The 18,712-nt window shown below is 33.3% G+C and overlaps 4 protein-coding genes across 7 annotated transcripts; 3 read left to right on the top strand and 1 right to left on the bottom strand.

Moving 5' to 3' along the window:
- Positions 1 to 381: 381 nt before the first annotated feature.
- LOC122400329 (cytoplasmic dynein 1 light intermediate chain 2) lies at positions 382 to 6,141 on the bottom strand. 2 transcript variants are annotated; one of them, XM_043401724.1, is made up of 10 exons: positions 5,993 to 6,141; positions 5,728 to 5,801; positions 5,104 to 5,220; positions 4,788 to 5,018; positions 4,398 to 4,608; positions 4,123 to 4,311; positions 3,940 to 4,054; positions 3,739 to 3,879; positions 2,140 to 2,293; positions 382 to 1,778 (listed from the first exon to the last, which is right to left on the bottom strand). In XM_043401724.1, the coding sequence occupies exons 1-10, from the start codon at positions 6,079 to 6,081 to the stop codon at positions 1,663 to 1,665; spliced, it is 1,437 nt and encodes a 478-aa protein (XP_043257659.1). In that variant the 5' UTR covers positions 6,082 to 6,141; the 3' UTR covers positions 382 to 1,662. The 2 variants fall into 2 exon arrangements, with proteins under 2 accessions (XP_043257659.1, XP_043257660.1); XM_043401725.1 differs by having other exon boundaries at positions 3,763 to 3,879.
- Positions 6,142 to 9,336: 3,195 nt separating this feature from the next.
- LOC122400344 (WW domain-containing oxidoreductase) lies at positions 9,337 to 11,591 on the top strand. Its single transcript, XM_043401753.1, has 7 exons — positions 9,337 to 9,748; positions 9,885 to 9,949; positions 10,175 to 10,411; positions 10,473 to 10,668; positions 10,741 to 10,926; positions 11,027 to 11,282; positions 11,350 to 11,591. Exons 1-7 carry the CDS (start codon positions 9,654 to 9,656, stop codon positions 11,569 to 11,571), a joined length of 1,257 nt encoding a protein of 418 aa, XP_043257688.1. The 5' UTR covers positions 9,337 to 9,653; the 3' UTR covers positions 11,572 to 11,591.
- A 669-nt stretch (positions 11,592 to 12,260) lies between these two features.
- Positions 12,261 to 15,470, top strand: LOC122400351 (MICOS complex subunit MIC27). 3 transcript variants are annotated; one of them, XM_043401769.1, is made up of 6 exons: positions 12,261 to 12,399; positions 13,002 to 13,183; positions 13,467 to 13,591; positions 13,707 to 13,940; positions 14,740 to 14,879; positions 15,421 to 15,470. In XM_043401769.1, exons 1-6 carry the CDS (start codon positions 12,382 to 12,384, stop codon positions 15,448 to 15,450), a joined length of 729 nt encoding a protein of 242 aa, XP_043257704.1. In that variant the 5' UTR covers positions 12,261 to 12,381; the 3' UTR covers positions 15,451 to 15,470. The 3 variants fall into 3 exon arrangements, with proteins under 3 accessions (XP_043257704.1, XP_043257706.1, XP_043257703.1); XM_043401771.1 differs by lacking the exon at positions 12,261 to 12,399 and adding an exon at positions 12,568 to 12,730; XM_043401768.1 differs by lacking the exon at positions 12,261 to 12,399 and adding an exon at positions 12,568 to 12,730 and having other exon boundaries at positions 12,984 to 13,183.
- Positions 15,471 to 17,031: 1,561 nt separating this feature from the next.
- Positions 17,032 to 18,281, top strand: LOC122400367 (probable 28S ribosomal protein S6, mitochondrial). Its single transcript, XM_043401796.1, has 4 exons — positions 17,032 to 17,193; positions 17,625 to 17,764; positions 17,880 to 18,044; positions 18,120 to 18,281. Exons 1-4 carry the CDS (start codon positions 17,149 to 17,151, stop codon positions 18,220 to 18,222), a joined length of 453 nt encoding a protein of 150 aa, XP_043257731.1. The 5' UTR covers positions 17,032 to 17,148; the 3' UTR covers positions 18,223 to 18,281.
- The last annotated feature ends 431 nt before the right edge of the window (positions 18,282 to 18,712 follow it).

Below are 18,712 nucleotides of genomic sequence, written 5' to 3'. Positions count from 1 at the left end.
CACTGTGCGTGTAATTGTCTTAATTGTATTCAATTTGAATAATAAAAACATCTCAAGCCTTACAAAAATACTAATTCTCTAAAAATTTTGTACAAGCTATGAAATTAAGGAGGACGTCTTCCACAGCGCGATGTTTAACCCTTTCGATACGGCGAATTTGATTGCAAATATGATGCTACTGTATGAGACAATCAAACCGTAAATCAGAGATCTCATACTTTTTCTTCGTCAAAATTTACAGAGTTCCCGTCACCAGTCATAGTGTATCCCATTTTTGTCTAGGACAATAAAACACGCATATTTCATTGGTCCCTAATATACACTACCACGAAGAAGACATAAAGAAGGATATTATTCGTTGACTTGGTATGGTTTATAATAAATTTATGAAAAATTATTCATTTTTAATCAAGAATTTAAATTACTTCATATACAGAAAGCGACATATAACTAAATTACAAATTCTTTCCCTTTACATAAAATTCTTTTAGAAGTTGATAAAGAAGTTACAACATGTTACACTTTCACTCACTTCATAAACATGCACGCCAATTTTATATCGCGTTATATTCTTGAAGCCAAAGATAGGTTCTGCATCTTTGGTAAAGAAACTACGCACAAATCTAACGATAACTCGTATAAAATTCTATTCGTATTCATACAATTCGTTTACGATAATAACGGCACTTTATAAATTAGACCGAATATAAGAGAAGATTCATTAGCCGAGTTATGTCAACGAGAATGATATTACATAAATAAGGATATATTTTTATTAAAGGAAACGGAAGTACGAGTTGTTTTAAGAATACCACAAAAGATTCTCTCATCTTCAATGGACAATCATTAAATAATTAATTATAACAAGGTATAAGGACATGTGCGTAAGCATAATTAGAATGTACTACTATGTTAAATATATAATTATATTAATTTAATAATTCCCTAATTCTTATTTTGCATCAATATTCGCATTTAATCAAGCGCAACAAATAAGTCTGTTAGTAAGTGTGACAATATACTTATGTACTGTTCCTTTGTTTTTTATTTATTTTTTAATTAAATTATAATGTCCTTGATGAATTAAATGTTAATTCGTTGCGACCCACGTCAATTTTTAATTACATTTAGTCGTTTAAATAAAGTATACTAAAAATATTATTCAAATAATACAGGACAATTCATTCTACTATGGTGATCCCACTATTAAAAGAACATTAAAAATTGACAAAAAATAATTATTTTATAAATTTTCACTTGATTGTGCTTCACTTCATAAATTAGTAAGTATACTATAACAAATTCATCAAATTCTAACATCATGTTATCTCTTTCTTTTATAAAATGCAATTAAGTATTTGTGCTTTGCACAATGTATGTACAAACTAATAATTAAACTTTGTTTTTTTTATGAAAAAATTGTTTTAAATTAATAAATATGAAACTATTCGTTAAATCACAATACATGGTAAATTATTAAAAATAAGCTATTAGGAATTTCTATGTGCATCAAATGCGTTTGATAAATACAAATGACAATGCTCGATATCATTAGTGCAGTCATTTAGAATACCATAAATGTGTACTTAGATGTCTTCGAGAATTTACCAATATAAATGGTTTGTAATTCAATGAATGGGTCGCAAAGAAAATACAGTTTATTCAACATTCAGACGAGGAATTTAAATTGGGAGGTGAGATTTTCTTTGCTTTAATCAAACGATCTAATTCCGCCGCAGCATCATTACACATGGCCGCTTTGTCTACTGGTGGGCTATCTAAGATGGAGGATAAAAATATTAGTAAACATGATATACTGAAATATCATAGTACAGCAATTCTTAATCTTTGATCCATGGACTTCAAGAGGGTTGTGCATAGATATCTGTGGGTCCACGAACTTACACATAAAAATTTTAAACATTTATCGATGTAAGTTTTCGTCTTGTTTGATGCATTATATGTGATCTAATCGGCATATTCAACACCGTTTGAGAAGCATTGGTTTAACTAATATTTAAGAATGTTATTCTGGGGAACATTGCATAGAAAGTGTCCACGAACTCCATTAGACTGCCAGAAAAGATCCATGGAGGAAAAAAGTTAAGAACCACTGCCATAATAGATTATAATATTTACCAATTTTTATTGGACTTGTGCCTACACTACCCGGTGGTCCAGGCGATCCGGTCTTTTTATGGAGAAGGGAATTAAAAAAGTTAGCTAAAACACCTTCCCCGGATTGCGCATTCCCAGCAGCTTTAGGATCCAATTTCTTATTTTGTGAAGCCACCTATTTGAAAAATATTTAGTATTTGCAAACTAGAATTTCCTGTCGTAACAATGACAGATCATACCACATAGATTAGAACATGCTTTCAAGAGTTAACTATAAAAAGCACATGGCAATCCTATCCAATGAATTACTCAACAACATTATACATATTTTAAATTCATGGTACTATTAATGGCACAAAGTATCCAAAAATCCTGTATGCAAATACATTTTCTATATACTCTAAATGTAATAAAATATACATATTAACATGTTAACGTAACTATCAATTTACATTCTAAAATTTAAGGATCCAAAGTATTGTTTCACGTGTTATCCATTATAGAACAATCGTATTGTATAATTATATAATTACAAACTATGGACTAAAACAAATGAGAATATAAACATTAAGGGGGCAGTCAAGTCACAAAATTGTCAAAAACTTTTTTGAGATTGTTGTACATATATATTGATTTATTGAAAAATTCTAAAAATTTGAAAAATCAGCTCCGAATTCCGAACAGCATGCAAATAAATATGTTATTATTGTATTAGGTAGTAAATCGTGATACGTTTGCTATTTACGAAAAATAAATTGACAATCAATTTAATCCGAGGAATACAAATATAGACGTGATTCAAATTGGGGTTGTAAAATCCAAGACCTACCTTCGCAACACATTTCGCCGCAACATTCAACCGCCAAACTAATACATTTGAGAGTTATTGTCTCGAATGATCGATGTTGCAATGGAACGTGGTGTAATTACGCGGTGTATGTGTAGTGTTGTACTCACACCAATCGAAATGTTCTCGATGACTTTTTGTATCGCGACAACTACCTGAGTCTTGACAACGCGATTAACCCCTTTAATTTGTTGTAGGAACAACTCCTAGAACCGACTGTGCAGATTGTAAGTATTGATACCAGGTGTTGTTTTATGATTGTATTGTTCCGCGAATCGAAGGTTTGCATTATAATTATTCACTTCCAAAAAAAATTGAGATTAAAGAAGGATCGATATTAAAAACTTTGAATTTTGACTACTCCCTTAAACAATGCGGATACATCTAAACAAATTAACGACACATATGAAAAAAAACACGCAATGATCTTAAAATGTTAAAGTGTACAACATACAATGTTAAGATCAATGTACACAAAAACTGATGGTGAAATGTAAATGCCATGTATTAAGTAATTGCATCTCACAATGGTAAAACCACATTCGCTGAAAAAATTAATCGAAGTCAAAAACAGATATTTTCGGGGTACTAAAAATGTCAAAATTAGATGTTTTAATACAGGTAAGCATTATTTATGAAGAGGTGGATATGGTAACTGCGCACATGATGTCGCTGTATAAATTAGCCACAAAAACGTCATTATTCAATGATGAGTGATTATTAATTAACTGTATGTAACATGAGAAGCATGCTCCAATTATAAATGGTATAACCTGAATAACTAGGTCGTTGCTTGCCTGGTTCCTGAGTGTTGGCGAACGTGTTGGATCTTTTAAACCAAATAATGCAGCTTGTTGTTTCGCTAAGAAGGCTTGCTCCTCTTCAGCCTGTACTTCTACTTCCCTGGTCACACACTATTTAACAAAAATGTAATGTATTTTTTATAATGAAATCCTGAATTTTTGTATACATACTTTTCTATTAGTTGGTGGTTGTGCAATAACGTCACGATAATAATCATCCGGTTTCATTGACTGTAAATTTTCATGGAGAATACTGATCTTTTTCATATTATCCCAACCAGCAGGTCTATAATTACAACAATGTTAAGAACATAGTAAGTATATATGAATGTTCGATTGAAAGAAAGTACGTACATAAGTACTGCGTCTTTTTCAACAACTAAAGCAGGCGTTCTAAACGGCAATGAATAAATTCTATGCGTAAGATATTTATAAAGCAGATCACAGTTTTTGTCTTCTTTTGCCGATGTATAGAATAACCCTGCACCATATTGCAAACAGAATCGCCTTATCCACTGTTGCATAAAATCAAAATGTTCATCTCTATAAAAAAAATTCAAGTTTATTGATCACATAATTTATTAGCACTCATTTTAACAGTGTCACTTGTTAATTTTAATGTGCCTTACTTGTAGTCGTGTTCTTTTTCAAGAGTGGACATATAATCGGTTTTTGTAATAACAACAACAACATCTAGGCCTAAATTTGTTGTAAGTACTCCTTCTGGTAATGGTAAATTATCAATTGTTTCATCATCAAGATTACGACTAGTGCGTCGTAAGGGACTACCGGGATCTAACTCGTCTCCAGGCTCTGTGTAATCTTGCCATTTTTTGACATCTAAATATACGAGAAATAAATTGTTTTTGGGATTTTCTGACATAATTTATAAACACTCGATCTTTCCGTATTATCAGAGTTTTTAATTCTCATAGGTAGTCGCGGTCCGCATTATCTCGGATAATCGAGACTTTACTATATATGTATATGTAAAGCATAATATACAAAAATTAACTCACTTAGCTGCCTACATCGTTGTCTAGTATCATTATCTAATGATAATTTATCAATATGATCTCCCAAAAGGGCAGCCCAAGATTGAAGTTGATTAAGAATATCCCATGGGGTAGTCATTGCAGCTACTAACATAACAAGCGTATGTGGAAACCTTTCTCCATTTAAAGCAAATCTCAAAAGATTTGCATGACCAGGATCCCCATCCAATACCCATACAGATAATCTAGTTTGGTCTAAATAAAAATTTTAACTGATATTACTTTACAATCTTTTATCTTTCATGATTAAAGAATATTATTCACATTAAATTGCTATTACCATCTCTATAATCATCTCTCACATCAATATATGCAAATTCTAAACCAGACCCTTTTTTTGGATCTTCAACACCTTGCAATTTAGCAATGAGTGTTGTCTTTCCACTTTCATTATCACCTATAAATAAATAAATTTTGCATTAATTACATGCAGAGTATATTATTTCAAACAATATTAAAATACTATTTTTATACAAAACAACAACTCTACAAATTTTTAACATTTTCAGATTCTTATATAAGCTAAAAAATAATAAAGATGCGCCACTCTACATCAGAAGTAACTTGTGTTTCATGCACGATGATGCTTTGCTACATTTTCTCTGTACACTGAAAACAATTCTGAATACCTTTGCAGACCGATGGATAAGGCTAGGTGAACCTAATGCATGACTTGCTATGGTCTCTTGGTTTCACATTAAATATCAAAAATAAAATATCTAACTAATTATACAATATAGTCACCAAAATATACATTTAAATATTAAAGAAATAAATATATTATTAGATAAAACGATATCTAAATTAAATCACATATTACACTATGATACGTAATATTCATGCGATTCGCATACATAACGTATTAGAACAGAATTAATAAAGGAAAGGAATGACTCAAGTTTACCTAAAACGAGTATATTCTTATTTGAAGGTAACTTGTTGTTGCCACTATTTTGTACTTCGGCTAAAATAGAGGACCTGTAAAAGAAACAAAAGAAAATAACATAAGTTATCAGACAATTCTAATCAAAAATCACTTGAAAGCTAACATTCTTATTTGTGATATGTAGCATACGAAGAACATCGAAATACTTACGTACTACAGTTATTTATGAATACACGTATAATCTACATTACGATATTTACAAAAGGGAGTTCTTTTGACATACCACAAATTGTCTTTATTCTCTGCATCCTCTTTATTTTTTGACTGAAGACTAATGCTTTGCAACATCATATCAATCGCCGTCGCTGCCATTATCCGTTTGAGAGAATGACAGAAATGGACAGAAATGAAATGCTATCGATTGTGCACAAACTGCGCATCGATCTGGCCACACTGTGCGCATGGGGGCACCGTGTAGCTTGTACCCAACTTCACTCAGAATGATTTTATTGTCCGTTCAACTTAAAAACGGAATGAGAGTAAACTGTTACAGGACTATATCGCGTAAATTCGGGTTTAGTACACATAGCGTTGCGACAGGAATATATTGGAACTGAATTAATCACCATCGAGTCCGCGATTCAAGCGAGCGAGATTCAAACGAATTCGCGTTTTATAACGTATATTACTATTGTATGAAATTCAACGCGGGCAAATCAAGCTGGGAAATACCGAGTATTATAACCTTTCTTAACGGCCGCGTTCAGAATCGGTGGGTTTACGATACAGACGTGACTTCTCCGCTATTTTTGAGATTAAAATTTCGAGACCTTTTTAATTAATAGATAGCAGAGTGGGTGGAAATGTTACAAAAATGTTAGGAACTGCCCTACCGAGGTAACGACGTTGAGGATTGGCTTAACCAGTCCTCCCTCCGCTGAGCAAAGTTCGTCGCTGTCACCTTGGTAGGGGCCACCGAGGATTGCTTATTGTAAAAATCAGAACTTAGACATCAGATCAATTCTCGAGAGTGTACAGCGAACATCTAAAATACGACCAAGTTTATCAGTCTACAGAAAATAAAGTACGAAAATTTTAAAGTGTTTTATTTTGCGCGCCTCGTCGAGCAGAGGGGTTCAGCACTCCATGGGCACCAACCCAACTCCTTATCTCCCTAGATCGCTGATCGGGACCAGTAATGCCAGATTGAGCACCGGGTGCACTACTCACACTATGCCAGATCACGCGTACGTGAGCTCGTGAAGTTTCGGAGAGTCGACAAAGGCAAACTGACACATGCACCCTTTCTCGATTCTCCGAAGCTGCCCGAAGTAATTTCGGATCGCCTCGTGGGAGTCGAGAGAGGAAGGCTCATTTGCCTTCTCGCACTTGAACAACTGACATTCGACCTCACGTCGACGACAAACGATTCCAACTCTCGACTGGCCAGGTATTTTTTACTTTCCGACCTATGTAGGCGCACATAAGCAAAGTACTATAATGAAAAAAAATTTTGTGACATTTTTCTTACGGAAATACACGTTTTAAGACCCCCTGATCATATTTGAATTATTGAAAAAAAATAAATTCATTTTTATTATTCCTATATATGAGCGTACATATGTATATCATTTCAGATATCACTTCTGATACATCTGGCAACGTATAACCATTACTGCTGGCTACTGCTAGCCTCTCGCAGCCTCTGCTGGCTTCTGCTGGCCTCTGCTAACCTCTGCCAACATGTGCGGGCTTCTGCCTGCCTCTGCTGGCCTCTGCTGACCACTGCTGACCACCACCGATGCTTCCGACAACGTGTGACGATTACTACATGTTACTGCTTGCCCCTGCTGGTCTCTGCTTGCCTCTGCAAGCCTCTGCTGTCCCCTGCTGACCACTGCTGACCTCTGCTGACCCCTGCTGACCACTGCTGACCTCTGCTGACCCTTGTTAACAACTTCTGCCATGATATATATGTATTAAAACATTGTATAATGTAAATCTATGGCAATAAATGATATAATTACAAAGAATTCTATGTGTTCTCATCATTTTTTACCTTTCTTTTCCTCTCCAAATCATTACCTTAGTTATAAGACTCCCTGAAACTCCTTGGTTTCCCTGAACCCACTAGGAAGTCCTGAAACACCTCGGAAGTCCTGAAACTCAGAACTTTGCTAAAAATTCAGGGGTTCCAAGAATTTTCGTCGTTTCCAAGAAATTCCAGGACTTCCCAGTTGTTTCAGGACTTTCCAGTTGTTTCAGGACTTTCCAGCTGTTTCAGGACTTTCCAGCTGTTTCAGGACTTTTTGACGAAAAAAATGAATTCTCGATTTTGCCAGCAGGTACGAGAGTGACGGTTACGGATTTCTAGGAAATGACGAGGACATTGGGAGGATATCAGGGGGACATGATATGGGAGGAGGTGGCACGTATCTTATAACTATGGGAATGATTTCGAGAGGAAAAGAAAGGTAAAAATGACGAGAACGCATAGAATTCTTTGAAATTATATCATTTATTGCCATAGATTTACATTATACAAAGCTTTAATACATATATATCATGGCAGAAGTTGTTAACAAGGGTCAGCAGTGGTCAGCAGTGGTCAGCAGGGGTCAGCAGGGGTCAGCAGAGGCCTGCAGAGGGATGCAGAGGCAAGCAGAGACCAGCAGGGGCAAGCCGTAACAAGTAGTAATCGTTATACGTTGTTGGAAGCATCAGGGGTGGTCAGCGGAGGTCAGCAGGGGTCAGCAGAGTCCAGCAGAGGCATGCAGGGACCAGCAGTAACAAGTAGTAATAGTTATACGTTGTCAGAAGCATCAGGGGTGATCAGCAGAGGCCAGCGGAGGCTAGCCGTGGACAGCAGTGACAAGCAGCGGCAAGCAGTAGCCAGTCGTAATCGTTATACGTTGTCAGAAGTATCAGGATTGGTCCGCAGTGGTCAGCAGGGGTCAGCAGAGTCCAGCAGAGGCATGCAGGGCCAGCGGAGGCAGGCAGAAGTCAGTAGTAATCGTTACACGTTGTCAGAAATATAAGCGGTGGTCAGCGGAGGCCAGCAGAGGCTGGGAGAGGCAGGCAGTAGCCAGTCGTAATCGTTATACGTTGTCAGAAGTATCAGGAGTGGTTAACAGCGGTCGGCAGAGGCCAGCGTAGGGCTGTAGGAAAATTTAAAAAGTACATGTAGTCGTACCTTGTACCTCGTACTTTTTACCTTATACTTCAGGTAAAAAGGGGTATAAGTGGGTAAAACATTTATGGCATTACCTGCTAACTCAAGTTAGCCACCAGTAGAGGCATGTAGAGACCAGCAGTGGTCAGCAGAGGCCAGCAGAGGCTGGCAGTAGCCAGTAGTAAGGTTCTTTACTTATGTGAGCCTACATAGGTCGGAAAGTAAAAATGCCTGGGGAGTCGAGATTCGAAATCGTATGCCGTTGACGTGTGGTCAGATTTCAGTTGTTCAAGAGCGGGATGGCACATGTGAGCTTTCCTCTCTCGATGCCCACGAGAAAAAGAGGGCACGTATCAGTTTGCCTTTGTCGACTCTCCGAAATTTTACGAGCTCACGTACACGTGATCTGGTATAGTGGAGAAAGTAGAATGAGGTGTCCCCGGTACACCCGGGGCTTCTTCTGGCATGTATGTTGTAAAGTCATTAGCGACTATGTACATACAAATTAGTATGTATGCATATACATAGTCATAAGCTTCTAGTATAATAGCAAAATCATGACTTCTAGTTCTACTTGAAAAGGAGCCTTTATTATATTGTTTTTCTCCAGTTTTGACGTTGGTAATACATATTACATATAGATACATACATGTTATTATATATATATGAATTTATGTCAAGTACACGAATTAATGCGCCTGATAAACACTGACAAAGCAATTAATGAGTAGATGCAAGTCTATGTAAAAACAGCAAATAATCATTGAAGAAAATGGTAGGCATTTTAAATGATTCTGACAGTGAAGATGAATTACCTCCTGGATGGGAGGAAATGACAACTATTGACGGAAACGTCTATTATGTAAAGTAAATTATATTTATGATATTTTTATCAATACATCGCTATTGCAATACATTGATAAAAGCTATTACTATATAAAAGATTTAGGTATATTTATAAAATAAGGATCTATCGTAACAATGTTTATTTTTCTTTCTTTAGCCATTATACGAAAGGTACACAATGGACACATCCTAGGACCGGTCGTAAAAAGATTGTTGAAGGGGGTACAATATTACTACATAAATCACTATAATAATGTAGATCATTTCAATTGTCAACTGATTATCATTTATATTATGTCAATGTAGAAAATGAATATGAATGAGAACATTATAATGTACAATAACTTTTAAAATATTTAAACATTTTTAAATTAGTAAACATTGTACAGTTACTAAAATATTATAAATCAATATGATAAAAACTTTGTTATGTTATTTGTTGATTAGAATTACCATCTGGATGGGAGAGATGTGCATTAGATGATGGTAAAGTTTTATTCGTTGATCATGCAAATCGTACAACAACATATACTGATCCACGACTTGCATTTGCTACGGAATATAGAGAATTATCACAACCTGTACGGCAACGGTTTGATGGAAGTAGTACAGCATTATCTGTTCTATATGGTCGAGATTTAAGAGGCAAAATTGCCATTGTTACAGGAGCCAATACAGGCATAGGTAAATAATCGTAAATGTTATCTAAATATATTTGTTTATTATTGTATTAATGTTTTTGTAGGATTTGAAACTGCCAGATCATTAGCTTTGCATGGTTGCAAAGTTATTTTAGCTTGCAGAGATTTAAAAAAAGGCGAAGAAGCAGTACAGAAAATACAACAAGAAGTGGAAAATGTAACATGTGAAACATTACACTTAGATTTATCCTCATTACATAGTGTTAAAGAAGCAGCTGAAAAATTTAAACAAAAATATGGGTAATTCTACATTATAAAAAAAATTCCTAATTATCAATTTATTTATATTATTAATGTGTTTGCCATTTTCAGAACATTAAATATTCTTATATTAAATGCTGGAGTTTTTGCAATTCCTTACGAAATTACAAAAGATGGTTATGAAACAACATTTCAAGTGAATCATCTTTCTCAGTTTTATTTTACACTTTTGTTAGAACATCCAATTCGAAATTGTCCTAATTCTAGGATAGTGGTGGTGTCAAGCGAATCTCACAGGTGTTATAAATTTCTTAATTTAAAAAAATTATAAATAATAAACATGTTTTACTCTGTCATGAGAATCTAATTACAATGTTTTATTTTTACTTCTCGACAGATTTTCATCGCTTCGAACAGCGGATGATTTTCATCAATTAACTCTTTCCCCTCCTGCATACAAGTATTGGTTTATGGGAGCTTATAATGATTCGAAACTATGTAATATTTTGTTTGCACAAGAATTGGCGAAACGTTGGTCTTCTGTGAGCGTATTTAGTTGCCACCCTGGAAACATGGTTTCATCTTCACTATCCCGTTATTCGTGGATATTACGATTTTTGTTCATGCTAGTGCGACCTTTCACAAAATCACTGGTATGATACTTATTTGTTTCAAATAAAAGTATAAACGAAGTCTTATTAAATTATTCAAATTTTGTAGCAACAAGCAGCAAGTACATCAGTTTTCTGTGCAACTGCACCTGAACTGGAAGGTGTAACTGGAGTTTATTTCAATAATTGTTACCGTTGTGATCCATCAAATGCAGCATTAGATCCTGCACTTGCAATAAGATTATGGTCTGTTAGTCAAGAAATGATAATAAGTGTTATGAAGAAAGACAAACTTTGGGAAACGTTAGCGCTAAAGCAGCACATGCTTTAATAAAATGTAACTATAAATGAACGAAAATCAGTTAAACGCAAAAACCAAAATGTATTGTTACTAATAAAAAATTTATATTTACTTTTATTTTATTAAGAATTTTATTATATATTTAATAAAATTATTTTTATGTCTTTTAAACATTGACTCGTCTTTTTCCATTCTCGATTATAAACATTTCCAAACATACAGATCCCTTGATTTTTTGAAAACAATTCTAATAGAAACACAGCAGTAAGACAAATTACTGATATGCGTGAAAATAGCGCAATTTCACATTTAAAATGGCTAATTTATTATTAAATTAATAGTTCCAATCTTGCATAAAATATAAAAAATATAAAATTTAAAGAAGTGTAATAACAATACCTATTCAAAATCATTATGAATAATTACGTGCACAAATTTTTAGAATCTACTATTGGTACAATATTTGGTAAAGATATAACTTGCAGGGAACCAGTACATCGTTGCGATGATTATCAGCCGGGTGTTTTAATGGAATTCGGCAGAACCGGTGTAAGAGTGAGTAATTCAATTAATTGCTCACTTGTGTTAATTATTATAAATATTACAATTGCCTTTTTAAAGAATAAATAATTTCGATGTATTTTGGAGTATTAGACGTAACAAAATATGCGCTGAAAATGTTAAATTCGAGATTCCGCGATTTTCTTCTTTTTGACCGTTAGAAATTTTAAGCAAATGACTGCGTAAACAAGAACTTGATAAAGCATGTCAATTTTATACGAAGTAATGTAAGTTTTTAATTATAACCAATAAATTCTACGTCATTTCAAGTTTTTATATATGCTGGGAGTAAATCTGGTAAGTCCTTTTTTTGTATTATAGTCTAATTATATTTTATTACACCAATAAGCAACACTCTAAGAATTCTTCATTCAATGAAATTTCTGGGCGTATTTCTGAATTAAATACAACTTTTGAATTGAACACTAGGTGTCGCATACTTATAAAACATGCCAAAATGTTGGTGTGCTTGAGCACATTTTGCTAATGCCAATATTCAATTTTGTACGGAGTTAAATTAAATATTTCCGAAACTGTGTTAAAGTTTTTTACGTAATTCGTGAATGAATTATAAACTTTAAACATAATTCGATCAAACTTGATATATTATAAAATGCAACGAACAATGGTAATTATACAGTTATAAAGACATGAATGAAATTTTAATCATCAAAGTGTATCGTTTATTATTTTCGATTAAATAGGTTCCTTTTACGTAATCTTATTTATATGTCTTATAGAATATTTGCTTATAGAATATAAGCTCATATTTTAGTAAAGTTCAATAATGTTACCAAATAAACAGGTGTATCTCAGAAAGAGATATTTATATTTATTTAAGTAGCTTAAATATTGTTACTAATGTATGAAAGAGAAATCAGATATGTGTTTATATGAAGTTGTTCAAGAAATTCTTGATGCCGTGTGGACTATGTGCTGCGGTACCAGTAATGAAACCTGTCAATCCACAAAAAGAACAAACTACACCATGTAGTAATGAAACACAACCAAAGAAATTAATAAAACCGTCTGATCTGCCCATTTATTCTGTTGATGATGGGCAATCTAAACAGATGCCATGGTAAAGCGCAAGTAATTTCATATTGATGAATGTATTTTTATTCTCATGCATAAAAATATCTTATAAAAAAACCCTATTTAATTTGAATTTAAATCTGAAAGGCTTTGCTATTATCCATGGAAAGGTTTGGAACTGAACCCTGTGGATACTAAGGTTTCTCTGTAGTCTAATAATCAGTATACATAAAAGTTTCTGTCATAGTATTGCTTGTAGAAACATTTTATTAGACAATTTTTGCAGATAATCGATGACTTAAAGAAAAAACCATCATTGTCTTTCACAGCATAGAAGAACAACCATCTATCGTGGAGGAAAATATTAGAAAAGCACGCCAATCGGTGCAGGGATTAAAAGTTGTCTATGATGACGTTTCCCATAATGTTTCATTGGCTGTTGAAAATTTTAATTGTACGTATTTACATCTGATAACTATTTTTATTTGTGAACAATTTATTTAGTAATAATATGTATAGCACATAAAGCATCAGCTTAACTGTTCTAATTAATGATTTCTTTTTCATAGTTGTAATCGATTACCTGCAAGATAAAAGCAATTTTTTGCCGCGAGTAGGAGCTGTCGGTATTGGTGGTTTATCAGGATTGGTACTAGGTCTTCGAGGAGGATTCTTTAAACGTTTACTTTATACTTCTGTGGGTGCTGGTTTTGTAGGATCCATTTGTTTCCCTCAAGAAACAAAAGAAACATTTAACACAGTGGAACATTATGGAAATATTGGTTACAATTTCATTTGTGGTGGTATGTATATTTATTATTATGCGGGGTGTCCCGTAGTATGTGGGACCCATTTCAGGATTAGATTCTACACGTGAAAACAATAAAAAAAGTTTATAGAGACATACGTCCTATTCGACCTTGTTTTCGAGCTACGACGAGTTGTATTATCTTTGGGGTTACAGTAGTATCCACACTTTTGCCCATTCAAGTCTCCGCGGTTATCCCCACCAATTCTTGCAAGTTACGCTGCTTCGAACATCAAGCGTGTCGAGCGTAACTTGACGCCGGTCGTTGTCGATACACTGTATTGTGTGTACTACAAGGCTTCCATGAAATTCGAATAATTCCTGGAAAAAATTGAAAGGGTAAGACGGTCAATGGTAAAACGTCTCCAGGCCTGTGTTTAGATGCAAGAAGCTCATTTTGAACATTTGTTGTGAAGGTAAGCAAATACGGTGTGTTGAAGAAATTTGCCATAACTCGAAAACAAGGTCGAATAGGATGTGTGTTTATATGGATCTTTTTAATTGTTTTCATGTGTAGAATCTAGTCTTGAAGTGAGTCCCACATGCTACGAGATATCCTGTATACTTCATAACAAATACCATGTATTAAATTAAATAGTTTTCCAACTGAATGGTGGTAGCAAATATGTTAATGGCGATCAATATAAATAACTGTTACGATTATTGATCAATATAATTTTCTTACAACAAAATGTTAAGCAAGTTACATTAAAAGATAATATTACAAAATGATAAATAACAATTCATAAAGTTTGCATTTTTAATGTGAAATATAAACTATTAATGAATTTTAGTGAAACCAGGCGATAACAAAACGGAAATTTCACTTAACGATTTCCCATTATTGAAAACTATAGTTGAGTCAGATTTTTATCAAAAAGTGTCTCAACTTTTTGAAAAGATTCCGTCGAATACTACAACTGAAAAAATGGAGGTAGGATGCAACAAAAATATTTCGTTATTGCATCATTCCTCCCTTATCCTTATAATCACATTAATATAGTTTGCCTTTTTATTCTAAAATATATTCCGAAATGTTATATAACAGTTTAATTAAAGATAATATGTTTCATAATTGTTTATTGTACATTTTTAAAGAGTAATTTAAATTATTCACGAAACATAGATTAATTATGAATTATGAAAGTGAAATTTTTAAGAACTTTGTTTATTAAAGAAACGTTTTGATCATAGTACTTGGAAGGTCTGATGAAGATAAATTAAAATCCTGCAATGCTTCCTTTCAACATAATAACGAAGATAGTTTAAAGCCTCTAGAATCAACTATATTCACAGAAAATTCCTCTACACCAGAAATACAAAATTCGAACAATCAAAAAAGTTGGAATAAATGGAATTAATTAGGTACCCCTCCTATCTCGATTACCTACATTTATATATAACCATTCCCCCTATTCTTATTAAATTTATGTTTAAACTATAATAATCATATGTATTTTATTATTTTATTTTAGGAGAAATCACCTGAAAATAAATCGAAGTGAAAAAAAAATGAACTATTGTATGTAGTAATAAATGAATATTTCACAATATGAATGGAATACAGAAATTATATAATGTCTTAATATAATTGTAAATAAAAATGTATAAAAGCCTGATATTAAATAATTTAATTAAAACATAAGAATCTAATTAATATCTAATTTTCTTCAACCAATTCTCTATAAATTTTTGCATGTAATTAATTAGTTATACACGTCTTGTTTGGGCTTCAGTGAGTCGACCAGGTTTATGACACAGAACTGCGTTTTGGTATGTTTTAGGCCGTCGCCATATTGAGAGCGGCTGAGCGGTAAAACGAATAGCAGCAAAGTGCCAAAAAAGAAATGAAACCTATAAATTTAGGCCTATTTTCTATAAATTTAGCTGCTCTCAATGTGGTCACAGCCTTAGTCAAGGCCAGCATGTGCAAAAAATATAAAATTTCGTCAAGCAAATACAAAGTGTCATAAATTTGGTTGGTGAAAGCTGTCTCGAATTTCGAGTGGTTGCAAGTTGCAACCTCAACGGACTGTCGAATGGCGCATGTACATATTGCGTTCAAAAATTATGGTTATGGTTATGGATATGGTTATTTTTTTAAATGACTGCAGAGGGCCATACCTCTAGTCCCTTATAGTCTCTGCTGTAATATTAAACTCCAAACGTTCATGAACTAATCTCAGGAAAAGAGTAATTAAATAATCGAACTATGTGTATCGATTTATCGAAATGACGGATATTGTATCTCTTTCTCCTTATCGCACTCTCTTGCTCTCCTTCTCTAATCGATTACGACGCCACCAAGCGTCGCAGAGAGCATATTATTTCTCGATAAACTTGGACGGTTTGCCGTAGATGGAGCCATAATCGACTAGAAAAGGAGAGCATTAAAGTGCGACAAGGAGAGAGAGATACAATGTCCGCTATTTCGATAAATAGCTTGATTATTTACTAATTACTCTTTCCTGGGATTAGTTTATGAACTTTTAGAGTTTAATACAAGGATACCGTTTCTAACCATTCCGTCAGTAATTAAATAGTTATTAACATATATCGGAAGTCGACACATTTTTTCGAAGTTTTTAACGTAACAACTTAGAGAACCATCGCTAATAACTAATTAATTACACTTCTTAATTAGAACGAAATGGTTATAAAAAGTATCCTTGAATATTGCCAAGAATCTATACTATATTATTAAATTCTAAAAATTCCTAATTAAATTGATTGAATAATATGTTTTTATAGTACTTTTATGATTGAAAATATTTGGTTTTAGAATTCAAAGAGATTTTTAAAAGAGTATGTCAAAAGTGTCCTCACTAAATTAAACGTACAATGGACCATTCAATAGGTTATTGAAAGAAAACACTCCGTTTATAAAAATATGAAAAAATTCAGAAACGCGTCAGATATTAGGGTATATGTTGTGGAATTTTTTTAGATTTTTGGTTTGAAAAATCAGGTTATAAAAAATAAAAAACCGCTAGGGGTGCAGAAAGAGACCTGAAACGGAATTCAAATTTCCCTCTATGAATACCTCTTTCACCCGTCGCACCCCAATTAGCTCCGAGACTTCGGAGACTCCGAATCGGAGTTTAAACGTTGCCTGATCCTAACCTAACCTTAAAAGTTGCCTATCTCTGCAGGGAAGTGCAGTGTTTTTATTAATTACTTTGAAATAAAAGTAATTCATAAAGATGCCAACATACGAAATGCCACTATTATTACGAATCATGAAACAGGTATCGTAATAAGCTGCAGCTTTTTGTATAGTTTGTATTTATGTACATACGTAAAATATATTTAACCTATATAACCTATTATTCTGTTGTTTAATTATGTGATTATATATTACAAGAATCCTGTTCTTTAATTCAATTTTGTGTTTTTAAGACCATTTTTCTTTTCTTCCACGCTATGAAAATTTGTAATACATCCTTTACTGGAATTACATAAGTAAAAATATAATTGGTAGTCATTTTGTGGTTAGGTACCTTCCAAAGTGTGTTTAATTGTTTTTTTCTTAGATCGACCACTTTTTCGTACAATTTAGAATATACAAGTTTCGGCATAGCAAATAAAAAAATGAATATTGTTTACTTATTACATCAAATATTATTTTATATACTTTAAAGCTCAGTTTATGTAAGTAACTAACAAATTATATTTACAGTCGGAATATGCAAATGTTTTGAGGAGAGTGGCAGATAATATATTTGATAAAGGTGGATTCATTAGGAAAATTGAAAATTGGGGAGAAAAAGAACTTCCATGCAAGGCAAGGAGTAATGGAAAAGTCTATAAAGAAGCTTGGTAGGTCTATCAGTTAAATATTATTTTTGTTTATATTTAGTACCATGTATCTATTAGAAATATATTGATAAAATAGATGAAATATTATAGTTATGTTATATTTTTTGTATTTCAGTCATTTCCTATTTTGCTTTGATGTTCCACCATCCTCGTTGAAGAATATAAAAGATGATTATTCGAGAGATATAGATATTGTAAGAGCATCTATATATAATAAAATTGTACCAAACTCAGATAAGGAATGCACATTAAATGAAGAACTATTACCTGCACCTTATAGGTAATTATTTTTATTAATGAACAAGGTACTTATGGAACAGAAGTTGAAAATTTCATCAATTTTTTTGTCTCACAGGCCTAATGTGCAGAAATTATTACAATTAGCTAAAAACCAAAAGAGTAAGAAAAATGAGTTCAAGTACAATTCTGGGCTTGATTATTATCCTTTCTTGAGATAAGCAAGGTATTCGTTGTTATTTATTACATAATATAGTATTTTGTATATATCGACCAGGAATAAAGCATTTAAACGTAACTTGGTGATTCAGTTTAATCATTGCACATTACAAATAAGTACAGGTGCGCATGAACCTGAAAATGTTGGGAACTCGACGGTCAGGATGGGTCGGGAAAAAATCGTATTTGATCGGATTGTATTTAAAAATGAATCAAATTTACACATTTTTATATAGAAAACATAGCTCAAAGCATATTTTTATAATAAAAAATGCACTGCTATATGAAGGATAGTTTTGTTGCTTCGACGCTACATGGCGGCGCTGTTAGAAATAAAGCGCCATTTGTTTCTGCGCCACCTAGAGTTCTTCTGGCTTACTACTATTGTACCGTGTGTCTTTGGTCTGTAACGAAGCCTCGTGCTCACTAATTGTGTTGCTGAGAGGAAGTCGAGTTTTGCTCATTTGAACCCCCAAATTTTCATAGGCGCAA

Source organism: Colletes gigas, unplaced genomic scaffold, assembly GCF_013123115.1.
Source record: "Colletes gigas isolate AHSC1104 unplaced genomic scaffold, ASM1312311v1 Colletes_gigas_Sc00017, whole genome shotgun sequence".
Taxonomy (NCBI): Eukaryota; Metazoa; Arthropoda; class Insecta; order Hymenoptera; family Colletidae; genus Colletes; species Colletes gigas.
This window is presented reverse-complemented; position numbering and strand designations above follow the sequence as displayed.